Raw genomic sequence first — 24,503 nt, 5'->3', positions numbered from 1 at the left:
ATACTTAAGTAAACACTTATGAGTACAATCACTAATGAGGGGTAAACTAGAGAGTTACGGCATTAAGAGGGATCCGGATTACTCTAGTTACGAGACTTGAGAGTGAGGAGCGAATTGTACTGAGACTTGTTATTGATAAGGAGGCGGATTAGTCTGAGAGACTAGTTAAAATGGCCGATTCTAACTAGTGAGAAAAATGATCCGCGAAGTGAGGGCATTGAGGGTTCGCATGAACATATGATGATCCCAACACTTGGATAACACTTATTACACACCTGCCTATGTGCAAAAATAGAGATAAGTGCTATCGGTGAACACGCCTTTCTACCTGGTTTCCTGCTCTACCACTGCTATGCGATACCAATGAAAGTCACGAAGCACGTTTAACCCAAAAGGAGCCACTTGAACGCACAAAGGTAAATTTAAACCACACGCAGAGTAAGTCACAGAAAAAAAACACATCAGAGTCACAACACCACAGAAACACAAGCAATCACAGAAAAAAGTCACTGGAAAAATGGAACACTGAACATGGGTTATAATGGTCCTGTCACGGTCGCCAATTGTTACGTTCACCGGTTAAACTGGTAAGATTGGCATCGGAGAGCCGGTGAACAATAACAATAAAAAAAACACTGCAGGTTCAACTGGTGAGGAAATGTAAAGGGGTCACTTTAAAAGCTACTTTAATAACCCATAATGAAATTGACACATATATAACAAGAAACATGAAACACAGATATATAACATGAAACACAGGAAAATGACATACACATATACATATAACACAGTAATAAATACAACAATAAAGAACCCAACTTAATACCTAACAATAATCCTAATCCTATATAGAGGCAATGTGGAAAACACGGACGAGGGGAAGTGATACTTATGCGGTGTCGCAGTGGTGAAATGCTGAGTGATGGTTGATCCCACGGCAGAACCAAGAGGCGTTGTGTTCACTGGTTGAGGCTTGCATCTCAACTCCCAATCCAGAAAACCAAGAGCTGGCTCAACACTTTCGGTTGAGTCGAAAGGGGCCACGTGAATCCAACTTCGGGACAGTAGCCGGGCTTCATGAAACGGTGACGTGGAAAGTTCACGAGACGGTGGCGTGGAAGGTTCACGAGACGGTGACGTGGAAGGGGAGGCGGAGAGGTGGCGAACGAGGTAACAAGCAGAGGAGGCGATGGTCGTAATGCATGTTACGGGCGGGCCGTAACAGTGTGTGTGTGTGTGTGTGTGTGTGTGTGTGTGTGTGTGTATATATATATATATATATATATATATATATATATATATATATATATATATATATATATATATATATATATACAGTAGTCGAGTTACGTCAGAGTTACATTCCTGAAACATGACGTAAGTCGATTTTGTACATAACTCGAGTTTTTGTACTTTCAAAGCATATTATCGAGTTTTCAACCAATAATTTTTTATGGTTATTCAGGTAAGTAAAAGGTTATATTGTTATATTGGTACATTATTTACAACTATGTAGGAATATGAAACACAAGCTTGTTTTTGTTGTTGATTAGGGCCGCGAACGCGAAGGACTGCATGTTGCCAGAGAGGTGGACACCTGAGGCCGCCAGGAGGGCGGGCAGGTTGAATGTTGTGACGCCCACAGGGCGGACAGCTGGGAGCGTAGTGCAGTGCTGTGGGAGTAGAAGCGTGAGCAGCGGGGCAGGAAATGCGATAGGAAAGGGCAATAGGGATCAGCAGACAGGCGCAGACAGTGCAAGTCAGCTGCAAGTGTCGTGTGGCCCAGGCGAAGGCTCCAGAGTTATTATTGTTGTGATAGGTGTGTGAGCCCTCAAGGTCGTCAACTTCCCTGTTGTCATGGTAACGGGCTTCCCATTTTCTTCTTCACTCCCTCACACACAGCTGCTGCCTCCCTTCTCATGTCTTTTAATTATGTCCACTTTTTCTTGTAGCGTAATGGTTTTCCTTTTCTTAGCATCACTGCTATCACTCAGGAGTTTTCTTTTTGGTGCCATTGAGCAAGATACTAAGATAGTCAGCAAACACAGATGTAGGAACACTCTTGCCAGGGGCGACGGTGTGGTGGAACTGAGGTACGTAGAGTGTTATTGTATTCAAGCGTGAGGTGGGCGGTGTGGCGGATAACCACTATAATTCGACACAAATATAAAGGCCGCTGAGGGGGGAGACCTATCGGGAATTCCCCGGTTGCGGCGTCGCCAAACGTCGCAGCCCCAATTATAGGATTAACACTGAAGTGTGGAGAAACGCCCATCTCTCCCGCTCTCTCTCTCTCTCTCTCTCTCTGTGGCTTGTTACTACTTTCTCCTGTTTCTTATTACCATATAGTTCTCTTATGCACGTGTGTGTGTGTGTGTGTATTTACCTAATTGTATTTACCTAATTGTAACATACGGGAAAAGAGCTATGCTCGTGTTGTCCCGTCTCCATATCTATTAATGTCCAGCTTTTTCTTAAAATCATGAATATTCCTTGCGTTGACCACTTCCACGTCTAAACTATTCCATGCTTCCACCCTTCTATGAGGGAAGCTATATTTTTTCACATCTCTCCTATAAGTGGCCATTTTAGTTTTTCCCATGCCCTCTCGACATTCTTCCATTCCACATACACAGATCTTCCCTATCCATTTTTCCATGCCAATCATCACTCTGTATATTGCTATCAGGTCTCCCTTTCTCTTCTGTTTTCCAGGGTTGGAAGTTGCATTCTTTTCAGTCTGTCTTCATAAGTCAAATCTCTTAAGTCAGGCACCATTTTCGTTGCAGCCCTCTGTACTTTCTCTAGTTTCCTTATGTGTTTCTTTAAGTTCGAGCCCACTGTATTGTTGCATATTCAAGCCTCGGTCTTATCATTGCAGTAATTATTTTCTTCATCATTTCTTCATCTAGATATACGAACGCCACTCTTATGTTCCTCAATAAGTTCAATACTTCTCCAATTATTTTGTTTATATGTCTCTCTGGCGATAGGTCATTGGTAATTGTCACCCCAAGGTCTTTTTCTTCATGACTGGTTTTATGTCTTCATTTCCTATCTTGTACATACTCCTGATTCTTCTTTCACTCTTGCCAAACTCTATTTTCTTGCATTTTGTCGTGTTGAACTCCATTTGCCATGTACAGCTCCATTTCCATATTCTGTCCAAGTCTTCCTGGAGTAGTTCGCAATCTTTGTCACATCTCACTTTTCGTAACAATTTTGCATCGTCTGCAAATAGGCTCACATAACTGGACACCCCATCCACCATGTCATTTATGTAGACTGCGAACATTACTGGTGCCAACACTGATCCCTGTGGAACTCCACTCTCCACCAATCCCCATTCTGATGGTCTGTCCTTAATTATTGTTCTCATTTCTCTTCCTACCAAAAGTCTTCCATCCATTTTAGTAAACTGCCATGCACTCCTCCTACCATTTCAAGTTTCCAGATCAGTCTCTGGTGTGGTACCTTATCAAAGGCCTTTTTTAAATCCAGATATATTCCATCAGCCCAACCATCTCTTTCCTGTATTACATCTATCACCCTCGAATAGTAACATATCAGGTTTGTCGTGCATGAACGCCCTTTCCTAAAACCAAATTGACACTCACAAAGTATGTCATTTTTCTCCAAGAAGTCTGTCCATCTAGTCTTCACCACCCTCTCACACATCTTAGCTACCACACTTGTAAGTGACACTGGTCTATAGTTCAATGGGTCTCTCTTGTTACCTGATTTATAGATTGGGACAATGTTAGCTCTTTTCCAGTCTTGGGGCACTACGCCTTCCCTTAATGAGGCATCAATTACTTCACAAACTTTTTCTGCCAATTGCTCCCTGCATTCTCTTAAAATCCATCCTGATACCCCATCAGGTCCCACAGCTTTTCTCACTTCTAAACTCCCCATCATGTTCTTGATCTCCTCCACCGTTACTTGAAACTCCTTCATAATCCCTTTCTGTTCCATTACCAGTGGTTTGTCAAAAGCAGTCTCCTTTGTGAATACCTTCCGAAAGCATCCATTCATAGCCTCTGCCATTTCCCTGGGATCTTCACTGTATACTCCATTTACTTCTAAACTTTCAATACTTTCTCTATTTTTGATGTTGTTGTTCACATGTCTGTAAAAAAGCCTTGGTTGGTCTTTACATTTATCAATTATATCCTTTTCTTGTTTCTTTCTTTCTTCTCTTCTAATCAACACATATTCATTTCTTGCTCTTTTGTAACTTTCCCACTGCTTAATCCGTCTTTTCCTTCTCCACCTCTTCCATGCATCCTCTTTTCTTGTTCTAGCCTTTTCACATCTATCGTTAAACCAGTCCTGCTTTCCAACTTCTCTATGTTGTCTTATTGGTACAAATTTTTCTCACCTTCTTTGTATATTTTTATAAATTCCTTCCACTTTTCATTTGCTCCTTAGCACTCTTGAATTTCATCCAATTTGTCTCTTGAAAGAATTTCTTTAGGTTTCCAAAATCTGTCTTGGCATAATTCCATCTTCCCACTTTATATTCTTCATTTCTTCTAGATTTCTCTTCGTCTATCACCTTGAACTCCAAAACTGCATGATCACTCTTTGCTAAAGGGCACTCCACCCTCATCTCCTCAATGACCATTGGCTCTGTACTAAAGACCAAGTCCAGTCTTGACGATGCTCCCTCTCCTCCAAACCTAGTATCTTCTTTGACCCACTGAGTTAACACATTTTCCATTGCCAGTGTCAATAGTGTATTTCCCATGTTGTCTCTGATCCTTCCATTGACCAGTCCTCCCAACACACCTCTTTACAATTAAAATCTCCCATCATTATAGTTCGTTCACAGCCACCCAACATTTCTTCCAGACATGTTCCTGTATCACTTATCATTTCTTCATATTCCTGTACTGACCATGCATTTGTCTTAGGTGGTACGTACACCACTATGTAGTGCCTCTTTTTCCTTCATTAGTTTCTGCTCTGATCTTTAGCACTTCTGCCTTTCCCATACCTTTTTCACTTGATCCACCTTTATATCTTTTTAACCAGCAACATCACTCCTCCTCCCATCTTACCTACTCTATTTCTTTTCCAAACGTTATATTTCCTTCTCCAACCTTCATCAGGTCTTCTCCTCTCTCAGTTTTGTTTCAGTAAGACCCACAATATCTGGGTTCTTGTCCCTCAAGTAATCGTTGAGTTCTAAAATCCCGATATCACTCCATTTATGTTGGAATACATTACATTTCGCTCATATGTAAGTTTCTTTAGTCCTTTCTTGCTGTACTTTTCTGGGTTATGAACCACTTCCTCAGTCTCATATCCAAGATTCTCCAGAAAAACTCTTTCTTCTCTTCTTCTGTCCTCTCTTCATTTTTTCAAAGCCTCCTTTCTCAACTCATTTAACATTTCTCTTTCCTTTTCACCGAGATCTCTTCTCAACCAAATCTTCCTTGTTGTTTCCTGCTGGGCTAGCCTCCATGACTTCTCCACCAATTCATCTACATCCTTTTGTGACTTAAGTTTGATTCTTATTGGCCTCATACCTTCTCTTGTGAACTTTCCAATTCTATGGAAGTCCTCTATTTCTTGTACTAGGTCTTTTCCTCCTCTTGCACCACATTAATGATATTATTTATCACCTTTTTATGTTTTTCTCTCTCCATTTTACTCGGTGTCTTATCCTCCTCCACACCAAATATCACCACACATCTCTTTTTGTCTACAGTTTCCCTCACCAATGTCTCATTTGACTTAATAACCTTCACCACTTTCTCAGCTATCTTCTCTTCTATGATCTGTTGATCTATAATTTCAGCAAGGCCCAAAGTTTTCTCCCTGACTCTTTGATTTCCTTTTCCAGACTTGCAACTTTGTAATTTACCTCCTTTCTTTCCACTTCCTGACTTTTTTCCATTCAGCCTGCTTCTCCATCACTTTTCCTAGAGATTCTCCACATTTTCGCAATTCACTTTAATTAGCTTAACTTCCTCTTTCAGTGCTGCATTTTCCTTCTTCATATCGGCACAGTCTCTTTTACATTGTCATAACTCGTTTCCAGGCCCTCATACTTTTCAAACAGTTTTTCAATTTTACCTTCTAACTCCAGAATTTTCTTCACATAAGTGCTCTTCTCCATTATTCCTTGAAACCCTGTGAAGTCTGATTCCTCTTTCGAGTTCACGGCCGCCATGTTGCGCAGACGTAAACAAACCAGCTGATGGCTCAAACGCAGGCTACAGTTTATATTTACCTTCACTGGACATTATTTTGCTAATCAACAGTTAACATGACTATATGGAGACGGGACAAACATTACCAGCTCCTTTCCCACCTTGGTTACTCTTAGGTAACTGTAGAATTATAGATGATTGCTCTGGAGCTCAGCGACCACCTCCGCCATCGACGATGTCCCGCGTGTGTGTGTGTGTGTGTGTGTGTAATCCTACTTGCGCGAGTCTTTCAACAGTTTACGTATTGGTTCTCCTGTGTGTGAACATACATTCTCTCTCTCTCTCTCTCTCTCTCTCTCTCTCTCAAATAGACAAGTAGACATGCATCTTTTTTGTCGTTTTATTTTATTCTTTTCCACACCACACCCAGAGTTAAAGTGCGTTTTTGTTTTTTATAGAGGTTTTACCCTGTAGGCATAATCCTCTCTCAGCTATTTAATCAGCCAGTTCTTCGTCAGAACTGTCCTCCACATTGATAATAAAAGAATCCTCTAAGCAGAACTTGTTGACGCTGTAAATAATCAATTTCTCTTGACATTGAAGGTTGCAGGCGAGTACGAGATATTCACCTTACATCCTGAGCGACAGGGAGGGGAGGAGTGACTCGATTTGACCTGGTGATTATCAGCGGTCAGGGAGGTTGACCTCACCCATGTCCAACTTTGAAAAGTAGCAACGCTGGAGAGCAGTGGTGCTACATTTTGTGATATCTATACAAAATCATTGTCTTCATTACACTAAAACAATATTCAAAGCTCTCTATACATCCTTATTAGAAATTTAGAGGAATACACTTTTATGACGGTTCATTAAGATGTAAGTTAATAATGAGATTGAAACATGTGCTACGATGCTTGGCGACGCACAGCAGAATCCCGTTAGGTCTCCCCCTCAGCGGCCTTCATATTTAAGTCGGACTATAGTGACGCCTGGCGGCCAACAATAACAATAAACCCAGCGCTTTACGATTCATAATTTTAAATTTTTTAAGTCTTAAATTGCCTTATAGTGGACTGACGTAAGTGCAAGTTTGACGTAACTCGAGACTGACGTAACCCGGGACCTTACTGTGTATATATATATATATATATATATATATATATATATATATATATATATATATATAGAGAGAGAGAGAGAGAGAGAGAGAGAGAGAGAGAGAGAGAGAGAGAGAGAGAGAGAGAGAGAGAAAGTGGTGCCTTGGAATACGAACTTAATCCATTCAAAATTTTTTCTTACTCCAAAGCATCAAAATACATGTATTCCTATGGAAGAAATTATAATTTGTTCCAAACCACCTCCCTAGACCAAAAAAAAAAAATTTTTCACCTAATTTCTTACTGTTTGCATACTATTACTATATTATGCTGTAACTATAAAAGATAGGAAAATAAAGCAGGAAAGTAAGCAAAATGTAATACAATGAAAACTCAACTTCTCGTGGTCAGAAACAAGCGTCACCACATCCTCTTCATGTGACTCCATCAAGCCAGCATCACACACTCTTATATAAGCCCATAAGTTTTCCTTTGATATACTGCATTCATTATGGAAAATTAATCAGGGAAGTAAGCAAATTGTAATATGAAAATTCAACTTCTTCACGGTCAGAAGCAAGTGTCAAGACATCCTCCTCAGCCGACTCCATCAAGCCAACACTACGCACTCTTCTCTAAACCAATAACGAGACAAAAATAATGATTCCAATATTGTCATGCATCATAATATGTTTCTGAACTGCTTCCTTATCCATGGAAATACATATCTTATATCTCACCAAAAAATACATAAAAAATTATAAAATATAGCATACTTACGTAAGTGCTCTCACCATTCTCACGCTTGATGCCACCCTCACACCTATACAAACATATCCTTGTAAATGAATGGCTAAGTGTCCACCATCTTGAAAACAATGGGCCAATGACAGGCCTTGATATATGACAGATAGCCTCAAGCATAAACAAACTGTGTAGCATAAAGGACCGTGGCTTTTCAAAATCGCCAAAATCATGCCAAAGGGGCTCTAACGTAAAAGCCACGATTGTGCCTGACGGGCTATAAGGGTTAAGGCTTTTAATTCATGAACTGGATACTCTCTCTTCCCCTCGGATCTTCTAGAATCTTCCATACGTCTGTCAGTATGTCTCGTGACCATGTGTGCTGCTACGCTAGGCAATGATCTTAATAACTAAAATAAACTTAATACATATTATTATCCTGGCACTACAAAACAACCACCAAACAACTGCAAACAATACTTCTGAGGCACTGAGGCAGCGTGGTGCCACAACATGCAGTCAGCTGATCACGCAGTGCTGCATGCAATCTGTTGACTGCGTTTGTTATTATTCGCACTCCAAAGCAAAGTTCGTCCTCCAATGCAAAAAAAACATTTGTTTTGTTCGTACTCAAAAGCGTTCGTACTCCAAGGTACCACTGAATATATATATATATATATATATATATATATATATATATATATATATATATATATATATATACACACACACACACACACACACACGTAGTGAATTTACATTCTTTTTCTGTTCAGGCATTATTCACAAGAGACGAAACAGGTGGAAGTGGACCTGCCAAACACAATCACAGTGTACAACACCCACATGGGCAATGTAGAACTCCTAGATAATATGGTGATGTGCTATGCCATCAGAACTCACAACTAAAAGGGGCACTTGGCACTGCAAAACAGATTTTTATGAATGTCTTTTTTGTCCTGGCCTGACATCTTTATTGCAAGGTGAGAATGGTGATGGGCATAAAGGACAATGGAACATACCTCTCTTGAGGTTTGCTTGGTCATGTGTAGAAATGAATTTATACATTCCTCACTCTTTTACTCAACCTAAAACCTGCTAAACCTTGGTTTAACACAGCCTGCTCTCGTGCTATACATGACAAAAAGGTATTTGAGCTTTCCATCACCTGGATCTCATGTTATTTATATTTCTGCTTGGAATCATGCCAAGTCTATTCTTCAACTTGCCAAACACTCCTTCATAAATAGAAAATGTCAAATCTTTGAAACTCCATCTCCCTTCAACACTTCTGGCATCTGGCCAAAAAACATCTCCAATAACTTTACTTCTTCAACTTTCCCTCCTTTATTTCATCCTCATGGAACCACTGCTATCTTATCTGTCTCTAAAGCTAAACTCTTTCCTCAAACCTTAGCTAACAACTCCACCTTGGATAATTCTGAACTTGCCTTTCCCTCTCCTCCTACCTCTGATTATTTTATACCTACAATTAAAGTTCTTCGTAATGATGTTTTCCATGCACTCGCTGGCCTAAACCTTCGAAGGGCTTATGGACCTGATGGGGTCTCTCCTATTGTTCTCGAAAACTGTGCTTCTATGTTTGCACCTTGCCTGGCCAAACCCTTTCAGCTATGTCTATCAACTTCTACCTTTCCTTCATGCTGGAAGTTTGCCTACATTCAGCCTGTTCCTAAAAATGGTGACCGTTCTAATCCCTCAAACTACCACCCTATAGCTTTAATTTTTTGCTTATCTAAAGTTTTTGAATCTATCATCAATAGGAAGGTTCTCAAACAGCTGTCACTTCACAATTTCTCTCTGATTGCCAATATGGCTTCCGACAAGGTCACTCTACTGGTGATCTTCTGGCTTTCCTTAACCCCTTCGCGCCAGATGTTAAAAAAGCCCACCTGTATGATATATGGGTGGTAGTGCCGCCCCCGCGGGAACTCGTGCAAGCTTGTCATACTTGTTGTCTTTGTGTATTATGCTGCTATTTTTTAGTCACTATATCGCCTTCGAAGAGGAAAGTGGACACTTCTCTCTTCGGAGAAAAGAGAGAGAGAGAGAGAGAGAGAGAGAGAGAGAGAGAGAGAGAGAGAGAGAGAGAGTGTGACATTTGCTAATATTTTAGACACAAGCGGGACGTATGTAGCTTATCTTTCGAGAGGAAGAGGCGAAGGGAGGGAAGGGAGAGGGAAACGAAGGGAGGAGAGAGAGAGAGAGATTAGAAAATTTGTTGTTTTGTATTTTTGTGTGTGTGTGTGTGTGTGTGTGTGTGTGTGTGTGTGTGTGTGTGTGTGTGTGTATTTACCTAGTTGTACCTAGTTGTATTTACCTAGTTGTAGTTTTACAGGGCCTGGGCTTTATGCTCGTGTGGCCCCGTCTCCATATCTACACTTATCCAATCTTACTTTAAAAGTGTGCACACTCTTTGCAGACACTACTTCTTCATCTAAACTGTTCCACGTCTCAATACATCTCTGGGAAACTATATTTTTAATATCTCTCAGACATCTTCCTTTCTCAGCTTTTTACTATGCGATCTTGTGCTTCGGTGTCATATTCTTCTCTCAGGATCAGTTTCTCATTATCCACTTGGTCCATTCCGTTGATCAATTTATAGACTTGTATCAGGTCTCCTCTCTCCTTCTTTGTTCCAAGGTTGGTAGATCCATAGCCTTTAGTCTCTCCTCATATGTCATCCCTTCAAGTTCTGGGACCATTCTTGTAGCCATTTTTGTAGCCTCTCCAATTTTCTTATGTGTTTCTTTTTATGAGGGGTCCACACTACTCCTGCATATTCCAATCTAGGTCTTATTATAGTATTTATCAATTTCTTCATCATTTCTTTGTCCATGTAGTGAAATGCTACTCCAATATTCCTCAGCAAATTATATGTTTCTCTAAAAATTCTATCAATATGGCTTACTGGTTGATTGTTTTCTTCCATCGTCACTCCTAAGTCCTTTTCCTTTTGACTTTCTCCAGTTCTACACCATCTCCCATCTTATAGATTCCCACAGGTCGTCTTTCACTCTTTCCCATTTCCATGACATGGCTTTTGTTCACATTGAATTCCATTTCCCACTTCTTACTCCATTCCCAGATCTTATTTAGGTCTTCTTGCAGTATTTCACAATCCTCCTTTTGCTTTATAACTCTGCACAGTTTCGTATCATCCGCAAACAAATTTATGTAGCTGTTCACTCCTTCTGGCATGTCGTTAATATAAATGAGGAAAAGTATTGGTGCCAATACTGACCCTGTGGCACTCCGCTTTCTACTGCTCTCCACTTGGACTTCATATCTTTAACTACCGTCCTTATTTCTCTCCCCCTCAAATAATTTTCTATCCATCTCAATGTGCTTCCTTTTAAGCCACCCTTCTCCTCTAACTTCCACAGTAATCTTGCGTGTGGCACTTTGTCAAACGCCTTTTTTAAATCCAAGTAGATGCAGTCAACCCATCCCTCTCTCTCTTGTACTCTATCAACTATTCTAGAATAGAAACTCAATAAATTAGTTACACAAGACCGTCCTTTTCTAAAATGTGTGTGTGTGTGTGTGTGTGTGTGTGTGTGTGTGTGTGTGTGTGTGTGTGTGTGTTTTCACGAATGTTACAAGGCGGGACGCATGTAACTTATCTTTCGAGAGGGAGAGGGGGATGGAGGGAAGGGAGATGGGGAGGGAGGAAAGGGAGATGGGAGGAGGAATGGAGAGAGAGAGAGAGAGAGAGAGAGAGAGAGAGAGAGAGAGAGAGAGAGAGAGAGAGAGAGAGAGAGAGAGAGAGAGAGAGAGAGAGAGAGATGGGAACAGTCTATGCCATTGGGTAATTTTAGACACAAGGCGGGACGCATGTAGCTTATCTTTAGTGATTGGTGGAGACAAGGATGGTGGGAGGAGCATTAGGATTTCAAAGACAGCATACGGCGTGTGTAGTAGGTATCCAACACACTATACGGGACAACTGAACAGAAGAAAGCTCAGAAAAGAAATATGACGCCTACGTAGGCGTCACCGTATTTGCTACTGGGGCTTCATGATGCCTAAATAGGCGTCACCGTATTGAAGGGGTTAATGAGTCTTGGTCATCTTCTTTTAGAGATTTCGGTAAATTTTTGCTGTTGAGTTAGACATATCAAAAGCTTTTGATAGAATCTGGCACAAAGCTTTAATTTCAAAACTACCCACCTATTGTTTCTATATTTCTCTCTGCAACTTTATCTCAAATTTCCTTTCCAACCCTTCTTCTGCAACCGTGGTAGACGGCCTCTGGTCTTCTAAATTTATTAACAGTAGCATTGGTCAGGGTTCTGTCCTGTCACCAACTCTTTATTATTCATTAATGATCTTCTTAACCAAACTTCTTGCTCTATCCACTCCTACGCTGATGAAACCATCCTACACTTTTCTATGTCTTTTCAGAGATGACCAACGCTTCAACAAGTCAACAGATCACATATCGATGCCACAGATCGCCTGACTTCTAATATTTCTAAGATTTCTGTTTAGGGCAGAGAAAACTTAGTAGTGTTCAATGCCTCAAAAATTCAGTTCATCCATCTATCAACTCAACACAATCTTCCAGACAACTATCCTCTCTTCTTCAATGACACTCAATTGTCCCCATCTTATACACTGAATATCCTCAGTTTGTCCTTTACTTCATATTTCATCTCTTGCTAAAAACAGCTTCTATGAAGCTAGGCATTCTGAGGTGTCTCCGCCAATTTTACTCCCCCCTCCAACTACTAACTCTGTACAAGGACCTTGTCTGTCTCGTATGGAGTACTCTTCGTATGTGTAACCGCCGTTCTGTGGCAGTTGTGATGATGATGATGATCAGGAAAATGAGACCCTCACGTCGACACAATCTGTATATTTGGTTGATACCTAGAAACAAAGTATGTATCTTAACAAAAGATTAGTCGAACAATAACACTCACGCCTCTCCAATGGGAATGAGAGAGAGGTGAGCCCTTCTTTTGAATGAAGGTCGAACTCATTCTCCCTCATTCCTCACCATCCGAGACTGAGCATTTAAAAGATAGCAGACAACTGATATACATTTAATACATACATATTACATTTAAGTGCTCCGTCAGAATCTGTGTGTGCCGAAGGCACCTTAACTCAGTATAATAAGCACTATTTCTGAACTGTAACGATAATTACTGCTATTTCAATGCACTTTCACTTACGTGTTAGGGGTCTGGGTGTCTTAGGAACGCAAACAGCGGTGAATATTCTCCACCAGATGAGAGGCTTTAAAGCACACTCTCTCCTCTCGGACCTGAGGTGTCAACAGGTCACTCTCACACAAGGCGCCCTTCTTCCTTAGTCCATAAATCAGCACTTCTTAAACCTAAACATGTGTTTCGCTCTCTCCTTCTCTGTCTTTCTCCCTCCCTCCCTCTCTCTCCCTCCCTCCCTCCCTCCCTCCCTCCCTCCCTCCCTCCCTCTCTCTCTCTCTCTCTCTCTCTCTCTCTCTCTCTCTCTCTCTCTCTCTCTCTCTCTGGTGTTGGCGGTAACACTTCCCCTGTCGAGTTCCACTCGAAACTGAGTCCTAGTTTATCATCTCCAACACCTTCTAGCCAACACAGCTTCGTAACTGGGCAAATGAGTGTTGAGCTTTTCGTTTCACTCTCACCCTGCGTACTTCACCATCTTCACTCGGCATGGTTTCCAGCACCAATCCTAACAACCACTTGTTTCGCGGCAGGGACGGTTCGGCAATTATGACCATATCCCCTTGCTGGAAGCTGCGTCCGGGTATGGTTGGTCCTTGCCGTTTCCTTAACGTGGGGAGGTACTCTCGGATCCACCTCTTCCAGAATTGATCTGCCATGTACTGAGCATGCTTCCATCGCCTCCGATACGTGTTCTCTATTGTTGGTTTGTTCCCAGTGGGGAAGGTGTTAGAGTTCATTCTCAACAGGTGGAGAGGTGTCAGGGCTTCAAGATCATTCGGGTTGTTCGATGAGGGAGTAAGGGGCCTGCCATTGATAACCATTTCCACTTCACAGAGTAGTATATGGAGGCGTTCATCATCCATGACTTGTGTGCCTACTATTGCTTGCATAATCCTTTTCACGGTACGGATCTGTCGTTCCCACACACCGCCCATTTGTGAAGCTCTTGGAGGGTTGAATTGTCACTCTACTTGGTTGACTAAGAGTGCTTCTCTGATTTTACCATCTTTGCCCCAACTAGTGACTGCATCACGTAGTTCTCGGCATGCTCCAATCATGTTGGTACCATTGTCTGAGCGGATGTGTTTCGGTAGCCTTCTCCGAGCTGTGAATCTCATGAGTGCTTCAATGAAGGAGTCAGCACTTAGTGTCGCAAGGACTTCCATGTGTACGGCCCTAATAGTCAGACAGACGAAGATGCAGGCCCATCGTTTTACTTGGGCCCTCCCTTGCTTCACCATAAATGGGCCGAAGCAATCAATTCCGGTGTATGTGAATGCCAGTGCGCCTGATCTCACTTGAACTTCTGGCAAGTCGGCCTGTCGTCCCTTGTTAGGCTTCCAGTTGTACCGCCGGCAGATCACACAAGTGCATAGTATTTGGTCCAGCACTTTACGACAGTTCAGGATCCAGTAGGATTCGCATATTCTAGCAAGTGTATATTCCCTTCCCAGGTGGTGAGCCTTGGCCTCATGTGTTTCCCTCACAATGAGTTCTGTGATCTTGCCTTCCTTAGGTAAGAGGATGGGATTCTGTTGATCTTGGTGAAGAGTAGCTCGTCTCAACTGGCCGCCTACTCTGATCAAGCCTTCTGTATCTAGATAAGGCTCCAACTGGTTTATCGGGCTGTGTCTCAGTCGTTGCCCTTGCCGTAGCACCTTCAGTTCTTCAGGAAAGTATCTCCGTTGCACACACTTCAGTACAGCACTTTTCGTTGCTTCCATCTCTTCTGTAGATAGAAATTTCTTCCAGTATGACTCACCTACTTTGTCACTCTGCCATGCTACGAATCTTCTCAGCCATGCAGCCCCTTTCAAGAGCCGATACCACGATGAGTATCTGCCCCACAGTTTGTCTAGGGCTTCTTCCTTCTGGGAAGCAGATGCCATCAGCGCTCCAGTTTCCTTTTTTACTTCTGGGTCGTCACCTAGAATCGCTTCCATTGTCATGCCTTCCCTCGGCCACTGGGTTTCGTCATGCGACAGGAAGGGTGGTCCTTGGGTCCACCTACCACACCCTTCAAGCTCGTTGCCACGCAAACCCCGGCTGGCGTCATCTGCGGGTTTGAGTCCTAAACTCACGTACCTCCATTGCTCTGGATCAGACTCTTCATGTATGACAGCTATGCGATTGGCCACGAAGGTGTGGAAGCGCCTTTCAGTGTTCCTTATGTATCTTAAGACAGTGGTACTGTCCGTCCAGAACGCTGACCGCGAGATAGGCAGGTCGAGTTCTCTCCGTAATCGCTCATTTGCCTTTATAGCTAATACAGCTGCACACAGTTCTAGCCTCAGTATGGTTAGTTGTTTCAGTGGGGCCAGCTTGGCCTTGCTGTATACAAAAGCAATATAGTGTACTCCCATCACGCCTGTGATTCTCAGGTAGGATACGGCACCATATGCTCGTTGAGACGCATTGCAGAAGTGATGCAATTTTGTCACTTATAGTATCCTTGATGTCGTGCTGATAACAGCGTGGAATCCGTATGCCCTCAAGATGCGGTAACCCTCTCAGCCACCTTCTCCACGCATCCTTCGACTTGTCAGCAAGGGGCTCATCCCACCCTGTTCTATGTCTGCATTCTTCTTGAAAGATCATTTTGGCTTGGATGACACATGGAGCAAGGATGCCAAGTGGATCATAAGGGGAACTAATCATACTGGGGAGGCCACGTTTTGTCTCCGGTCTGGTTGGTACGTGAACCTGTACTGCAAGTTGATCCCTCTCCAAGTCCCACAAGATACCCAATGCTCTTTCGGTTGGAAGTTTGTTAGTCAGAGGGATCTCTTTCATTGTTACTGCTCTCTCTGTCGGCAGTATGGATTGCAGCACTTTGCTGTAATTGCAGGCCCACTTTGTGAGTCTGAAGCCCCCCTTATGCAATAAATTCCTCAGGCGATGTATGACGATTGTCGCCTTGCTCGTAGAGTTCACTGAATATAAGAGATCGTCCACGTAGAAGTTCCGATTGGCCCCTTTGATGTCCTCATGGAGGTCTTGTCCATGATCTTGAAATGTTCGCTGTAAGGCATATGCTGCACATGATGGGCTCCAGACGCCTCCAAACAGGTGTACCTTCATTCGGTATGTCTCAGGAGGTTCAGACATTTTTCCGCTCGGCCACCACAGGAACCGAAGAACGTCTCGGTGTTCCTGTGGTACTAAGACCTGATGGAACATTGCTTCAATGTCTGCCATTATGGCTACTCTGTCCTGTCGAAATCAGAGCAGGACGCCCATCAGATCGTTGTTAAGATCCGGCCCTTGCATCACTTGATCATTTAATGATGTTGACTGATATGTTGCTGCACAATCAAACACTATTCTCACCTTCTCTGGTTTCTTGGGGTTTAGAACTGGATGATGTGGCAGGTACCAGACCATTCTGGCTGCTTCAAGGAGTTCGGGGTGTAAAGTGCGTTCTGCACGTCCGTCCTCCACCAAGCGTTTCATCTCCTTTTGATAACGGAGACATAAGGCTGGATCCTTCATTAGGCACCTTCTGAGGCCTATAAGTCGTTGTTCTGCAAGTTTCTGATTATCCGGTAGGCCCGGTTCCTTGTATCTGAATGGGATGGGCAGTTGGTAATGTTGATCTATCTGCTGTGCGGTTGATGACCATAACCTTATGACCCTTCAGTCCTCTATCGAGATACCATCCTTACATTGAAGCAAGAAGTCACTTCCCGGGAAGGGACCATGCCGGATTGCATTCTGTTGCTCCTGTGCTATCGTTGTCATCCCTGTGATGTGTGCGTTCGTTGCACTGATTGGTTTCCCATCTTCAAACCTCATAGGTCCATTGATGGTTCAGCCAAGGAGAGCGCGTGTTGCAAATGGTTCTCCGTCTCCTCCGGCTCTTACCTCCATAGGTAGCAAGGCTTGTGGTGCGTCTAGACCTATGAGGTGGTCTACTCCCCCTGGTACAGAGGTCGGGGTGGTGTGTCCTACAGCCCGTCTCGTGGATAGGTTAGAGCGTCTCTGTTCTGCTCATTGCTTCATTCCTACAGTGTTTATAACGGTTAAGCACCTTTCCGCCTTCTTAACCACTCTCACTATGAAATCCAGCAGCCACTCCGCTTCATCTTCAATTTTACCGTCTGCTTCTTCCCACTTGTCAGATTCATCCATATAGTCACTCCTGAGTGACTATATGGATGAATGGTGTCATGGCCCCAAGTACTTCGTACGCCTCAATGTGTTTTAATGCCCCATTCGTTTTAGGTTGCGTACACACATGCCGAGATCATTCCTGAAGGCACGTAATCCTTCAATGTCTTCTAGGTTCAGGTTTGGCCCATTCATGGCCTTCCTAACTAGATGTCGGATGTACTTTCGCCTATCTCCATGTCGTTCATCCAGCACTAACCATGCCTGCTCGTATCCCTCTGTAGGGTCTGAATACTGTGTACAGGCATAAAGCTCTTCCTTTGCTGAGCCCGAGTAGGCTGAGACAAGCAATTTCAATCTATGAGAATTCAATAGCTTGTCAGCCTAAACGTGCTTCTTGAACTGGTCTCTGAATGACCAGTACTCGACGCACGTCCCTTCATTGAAGGTGGGAACCGGCCTCTGGTTAAATTGCATTGTGGCAGACATTTCCTTTATCCAGGCTTCCTTTGCTGCCACTATTGCGGGTTCCCGAGTTTGCTGGCTGGCACTTCCACTCGATGCAGGGGACTCGGTCCTTCCCCTGTTGCCCTCCCCCTGGTCGAGCACCTGACCCTGTGTCTCAACCCAGGTTGGGTCTCTCCTTTGATCAAGCAGTGATCCAGACACCACATTGTGATCGGCGATCTACCTCAGTGTCATCTGCACCGTATGATCTCTATCTGTTGCGCTTGGACCATAGAGCGTAGCTAATTCTCGGTGCACCAAACTCTGCACCGTACTCATGATATGATCAATCATTTCCCGCATCTGGTCACTCTGTTATTCTGGCCAATGCTGTCTTCGGGAACTCGTTCTCTCTGCCGCAATGGTGCTGGCTCCTTGTTTCCACTGTATTTCAGTAGGACTGGGTAGTTCCTGGCGGGCTGCTCGTTTCTGCTTTGTTTTCTTCCATCACTGGACGTAGAAGGCATTAAGGACAAGACAATGGTGGCTTTTGTGTGTGTGGAGTGCGCGACACACCACGTGTGCCCGCCAAGTGCGTGACACACCCATGTGCCCGCCGAGTGCGCGACACACCCTGGTGTGTCCGCCAAGTGCGTGACACACACCGTGTGCCCACCGAGTGTGTGACGCATCCCGTGTGCCCGCCGAGTGCGTGACACACCCCATGTGCCCAACAAGTGCACGACACACCCCGTGTGCTTGCCGAGTGCACGACACACCCCGTGTGCCCACCAAGTGCACGACACACCCCGTGTGCCGGCTGAGTGTGCAACAAACCCTGTGTGCCCGCCGAGTGCGTGACACACCCTGTGTGCCCGCTGAGTGCGTTATGACCTGTCGCCGGACACACCAACACAAGCCGCACCAGGGCACTACACGTCACATGTGTTTAATCCACCGGGTGTTCAATAAATGCCTAACCACCGGGAGAGAGAGAGAGAGAGAGATCTGACGAGGAACAAGAATGAGAGATTCAACACTTACCAGTGGGGAGAGAGAGAGAGAGAGAGAGAGAGAGAGAGAGAGAGAGAGAGAGAGAGAGAGAGAGAGAGAGAGAGAGAGAGAGAGAGAGAGAGAGAGAGGAGTCGCGGCAGAAACGACTCCCTAGCGGGATCCCGCGTCTGGTGAGCCGTGGCACCTGTCTCACTGAGTTTCGGACCTCTGCTGGGCAGGCATGCTCCGTTGCTGTTCTCGTGGGGTGCTCCTGGCGGTAGTTACACATACACAAACGCACGTTCCTCTCGCGTCGCTCTCTCAGTGCACGCTCTGCTCTGCCTCGTCCGCCACGCACTGGTCAGGAGAAGCCTCATGTACTCGCTCCTGGTTGTCCCCACGTATCGACTGTAACTGCCGTCCTGTGGCGGTTGTGATGATGATGATGATCAGGAAAATGAGACCCTCATGTCGACGCAATCTGTATATTTGGTCGATACCTAGAAACAAAGTATGTATCTTAACAAAAGATTAGTCGAACAATAACACTCACGCCTCTCCAGTGGGAACGAGAGAGAGGTGAGCCCTTCTTTTGAATGAAGGTCGAACTCATTTTCCCTCATTCCTCACCATCCGAGACTGAGCATTTAAAAGATAGCAGACAACTGATATACATTTAATACATACATATTACATATAAGTGCTCCGTCAGAATCTGTGTGCCGAAGGCGCCTTAACTCAGTATAATAAGCACTATTTCTGAACTGTAACGATAATTACTGCTATTTCAATGCACTTGCATTTACGTGTTAGGGGTCTGGGTGTCTTAGGAACGCAAACAGCGGTGAATATTCTCCACCAGATGAGAGGCTTTAAAGCACATCCTCTCTTCTTGGACCTGAGGTGTATTCTCTCCCTGTAGACACCATTGTGACACCCAGTCGCCCCCCTTTTACATATCAACAGGTCACTCTTGCACAAGGCGCCCTTCTTCCTTAGTCCATAGATCAGCACTTCTTAAACCTAAACATGTGTTTCGCTCTCCTCCTCTTTCGCTCTCTCCCTCTCTGTCTCTCTCCCACTCTCCCTCTCTGGTGTTGGCAGTAATGTTTGGGTTAGGGGCAGGGGGGTTCCATTCATAGTTTTGTTAGATAAGGTGGAATCAAAAGCTTTTTGTCTCAACTCCTCTCCTACGATTGACTGTCTTCAGCCTCTTTCTCACTGCTCTACTGAGAGCTTGCTAATTACATGGCTCCCATCTTCCTGCAGCCTCGCTGCACAAGGCTTTCTTCTTCCTCTCACCCCTATTCTGTCCAACTCTCTAATACCAGTACTCTCAATCATTCATACCCATAAACTCTGGAACTCCCTGCCTGCTTCTATATTTCCATCTTCCTACGACTTGACTTCTTTAAGAGGGAGATTTCAAGACATTTGTCCATGAATTTTGGATAACTCATATGATCTCTACGGGAACTGGCAACCCAGTGGGCCTTTATTTTTCCACTTTTCTGTTGCCCCTCCTACATAAAAATAAATAAATAAATAAATAAATAAAACAAAATAAATGGGTCGGCTCTTCCCACAGCTTGGAAGATGGCGAGTAGCTTATCTCACCACGCCACAGGGCTGCCACTCAAAATTTTCATTTCTCCCTACCACTCCCGCGCATTTCCCCCTACTTTCACCTACCACTCGTGCACATTTTCCCCTACTTTCAACTACCACTCGTGCACATTTTCCCCTACTTTCACCTACGCCAATCCCAAAATTCCTTTTTGTACATGCATATACTATTGTGTGAAAATAAAAGTATTTATACTTATTGCAGTTTTATTCTTTTACTACAAAAGAAATAAAAAAAAAAATTTCTGGTGTCGAAAAATTAACTTTTCTTCAATATATTATCCAGTCCACCAAACAAAAAAGTCTTATATAAATGAACATTTTTTCACATGTATAAATGAAAATAAATATATTACTCAAAGTCCTCACCACAGTCCCTCACATTTTTTGTGTACTTTTCCATGTACTTATTTCTTGCATTGGTGTACAAGTGGTTAAGCCTTGCGTTTATATCAACACGTAATAGAAAGGTTTCTGCAGTTTTGATGATGGCCTCCAAGGTACGTACAGCTAAGCAACTCCTTAGCTTTGTCTTGTTAGCATTAAGTTTCAAGAAGGTCCTCTCTACATCTGCAGTGTTTTGTGGCAAGGAGGTCACCGACTGGCCGGTGAAGTTTTCGAATCCGAAACAAACTCGCGTGACACGTCTCTGCTGGGTCCCGGCCTTGTCTAATACCTGTGCGCATCATGTCAGACTGGACGATGTACACGGGAACAAGCGATCGACTTTCGTCCTAATGGAGCGCCTCGCCACATTGCACCATACTCCCACATGTTGCATCATATATATATATATATATATATATATATATATATATATATATATATATATATATATATATATATATAATCCATATTTCATAAACTGTAATGGGTATCCAAACAAATATTCAAAGTTTAAAAAAAAAAAATTCCCCTACATATTGTCAATAAACACTCTAGTTTCCCTTACAAATTGCTATTTTCCCCGTAGGTATCCCCTACCCCCTACATTAGGCTAAAATCACCTACTGTAGGGGATTTCCCCTACAAGTGGCAGCCTTGCCACGCCACCAGCGGTGGTGTCATGTGCGAAAATTTCCCTCTATGCGAAAATATCCCGTGTTCCACACACCTTTGTTATCTTTGCTCAAACTCGTGGAGCTGATATCCTAGCCAGAGTAAGCACGATAACCAGTTGTCATTATGAGCATATATAACACAGCACCAGCAGTCTTATAATGTATTATTTATCAAATGTTTGAAGCCACCAAAAAGCTCCAACAGGCACAGTTCTGCACAATATCGACATACCATCACACACTTTCATTTTTTAAATAAATACAGCGAGTTTCACATTTCTTTTGGTAGGCTAGAAAAAAGGATGATTCATGCTGCTCCAGGCAAATTTTCAGTGAGAAATGCTCATTGTTTACTAGTTTATTAGTCAAAGTTGGTCAGCAATTCACCTCCGGGGACGATGCTCATGTCTGCTCTGAAAGTCTCATTTAAATGTCATGTTTCTTAATTATTTCATGACACATACTGATCATGGTAAAACACATCAATAGAATTAGGTCTCATACAACTTAAGCTGGAAGGAAAACAAATAAACATGCAATGATGCAAAATATGAGACTCAGTCCATCCGAGCAAAGTGGACTAAACATCAAGTCACAGGGTCCTCGCACTTCCATATTTTATAAAAACTAGGCTACAAAACATTTCTTTGGAAATATTTCGACAGAAGAGTGAATGTATCATACTGACACAAAATTTTGACTTTCTTGGTGAAGTAGTATTAATATGTGAAGGGAAAATTTATGTCTTTCTTCCTTGAAATCTTGAGAACAGTCCCTCCCGCGAGATTAACTAATTATAGGTCTGTCACTGTAAGACAATAACTGTTTTTACTTCTAAGTTTGTAACAAGTGAATGGTTAAAGGATGACTTTACCAGTTCAGCATCAACATACCTCACTCCCATGGGTCTATCCTCCCCCGCCATACCCTCATCCATGCATTATAGGAGGCCTATACCTCTCAACAAGCAAATTTTCTATGGCTACCTAACTTCCATTTATAAAAGAATTCATGTCTATTTCATCACTGTGTTCTTGCTATTGTTAATTGTTTATTTAACAAAATACACTACATTAATGGCCTTCTTAACAATAACTCTGCTACTTTTGCAATAACAGAAACATGGTTTGCTTCTTCTATTCCTAACTCTTGGTAATATCCACAACTATGAATTAGTCACAACTGATACTACAGGATTATAGTTATGAAACATGAGGTGTCTGGATGGACAATGGAATTCTTTATCTATTCAGCATCAGCACATCTCACTCTAAAGGTTTTATTTCCATCCTCTTCCTCCCTTACATCTAAGCTATCTCATTCAGTAGGTATCCTAAACCACAGGTTTTCTCATTGAAGAAGTATTGTATAGCTATGTGTATTCACCTTTTTGTTGGCTGATGAACATATTGACCATGCTTAGGCTTTGTTGAGTAATCTGTTTCCCAGTTTGTAAACATACTTCATGTACGGTACTTGCCAACATGATTAATTATATATTTTCAACAAATTTATGCATAAATTCATAAAAAATTTGAGTCTTTTATATAAATTTTGGACGTTGCAGGGTTTCACTGATTGACAATAAACAATATAGGATGTCCAACAAATATATTAAATGTAGGCCTATCTGATTCCATGAATGATAACTTAAGTAAGGCATAGGGAGATGTTCTTAGATCAGTTGTCACCCATGATAGAGACTCTGATTTTTTCTTTTATAGAGGTAAGACCTGAAATACACCTCTGCATAATGGCATTTCTCCTCCACTGGGAACTATGAGAGTGTAAGTGTGTGACTATATAATGTGTGCCATTGGCCTACATCAGGACTACAACCATCTTGGGGGAAGACTCAGAGTACTGAGATAGCCAGATTGATTAAAGTGAGTCTTATATTGATTAACTGTAATTCGGGAAAAAAAAAAAAAAAATTTACTTACAATGAATAAGGGAAATATTATGAAAGACTTTTAAACCTATTTTGACAAATGGCAGCAGTAGCTGTTATCAAGGCACTGGGTTATAAATTTAAAAAGATTACCACTGAACAAATTCACAAGTTTGCAACAAATAAATGGAATGATATTAAATGAACTTTCTCTCCCCACAATCACATTTTGTTAGTTTACAGTCCATCTCATTGGAGAGAGGATATCTCACTCGCACACACACACACACACAAAAAAAAAATAAATAAATAAATAAGTAAATAAAAAAGAATAAAAAAAAAAAAAAAATGAATAAATAAATGCACAAAAAAAAATACATCAAATAAGTTATTACACAGCCTAGTTAGTTGACTTGTGGCGACACGTACGACGCGGGCTGTCTTAACTCCACACACACACACACACACACCCACCCGGTAGCTCAGTGGTTAGAGCGCTGGCTTCACAAGCCAGAGGACCGGGGTTCGATTCCCCGGCCGGGTGGAGATATTTGGGTGTGTCTCCTTTCACGTGTAGCCCGCCCCTGTTCACCTAGCAGTGAGTAGGTACGGGATGTAAATCGAGGAGTTGTGACCTTGTTGTCCCGGTGTGTGGTGTGTGCCTGGTCTCAGGCCTATCCGAAGATCGGAAATAATGAGCTCTGAGCTCGTTCCGTAGGGTAACGTCTGGCTGTCTCGTCAGAGACTGCAGCAGATCAAACAGTGAAACAGTGAAACACACACACACACACACACACACACACACACACACACACACACACAAATGGAAAACTAAATATAAGGGAGGCAATAGGAAAGGTAAAAAAAAAATGGGGAAGAAGTATATGAAGATGCTGGAGATATAGCTGAAATTTTGAACGACAACTTTTGCAAAGTGTTTACAAAGGAGGAGCATTTTATGGGAGGAAGGCCTACGGAAATAAAGCAAATGCAGGACATCATGGTTACTAAGGAAGATGTAAGGAAAATTATAAGCAATCTGGATATTAATAAATCAATGGGGCCTGATGGCATATCTGGGAGGTTGCTAAATTAATGTAAGGATCAATTGTTGAACCCCGTATTTGATATTGTGGAAACCTCCATACGAACAGGATTAGTCCCGAAAGAGTGGA

At 42.7% G+C, this 24,503-nt stretch overlaps 1 protein-coding gene across 1 annotated transcript; it reads right to left on the bottom strand.

The window, feature by feature from the left end:
* Positions 1 to 14,162: 14,162 nt before the first annotated feature.
* Positions 14,163 to 16,398, bottom strand: LOC123514877. Its single transcript, XM_045273137.1, has 2 exons — positions 15,719 to 16,398; positions 14,163 to 15,531 (listed from the first exon to the last, which is right to left on the bottom strand). Exons 1-2 carry the CDS (start codon positions 16,396 to 16,398, stop codon positions 14,163 to 14,165), a joined length of 2,049 nt encoding a protein of 682 aa, XP_045129072.1.
* Between the last annotated feature and the right edge of the window lie 8,105 nt (positions 16,399 to 24,503).

Source organism: Portunus trituberculatus, chromosome 38 (assembly GCF_017591435.1).
Source record: "Portunus trituberculatus isolate SZX2019 chromosome 38, ASM1759143v1, whole genome shotgun sequence".
In the NCBI taxonomy this organism is placed as follows: domain Eukaryota; kingdom Metazoa; phylum Arthropoda; class Malacostraca; order Decapoda; family Portunidae; genus Portunus; species Portunus trituberculatus.
Note: the sequence above shows the minus strand (reverse complement) of the source record. Positions and strands in the feature narration are given on the sequence as shown.

Excerpts from the sequence above, each read along its gene's own strand:
- LOC123514877 (XM_045273137.1), bottom strand. The coding sequence starts at position 16,398 with ATGGCAGACATTGAAGCAATGTTCCATCAGGTCTTAGTACCACAGGAA. Across the intron at positions 15,532-15,718 it reads TCGAAGGATGCGTGGAGAAG|CAAGGCCAAGCTGGCCCCAC; the intron begins GTGGCTGAGAGG and ends TTTTGTATACAG.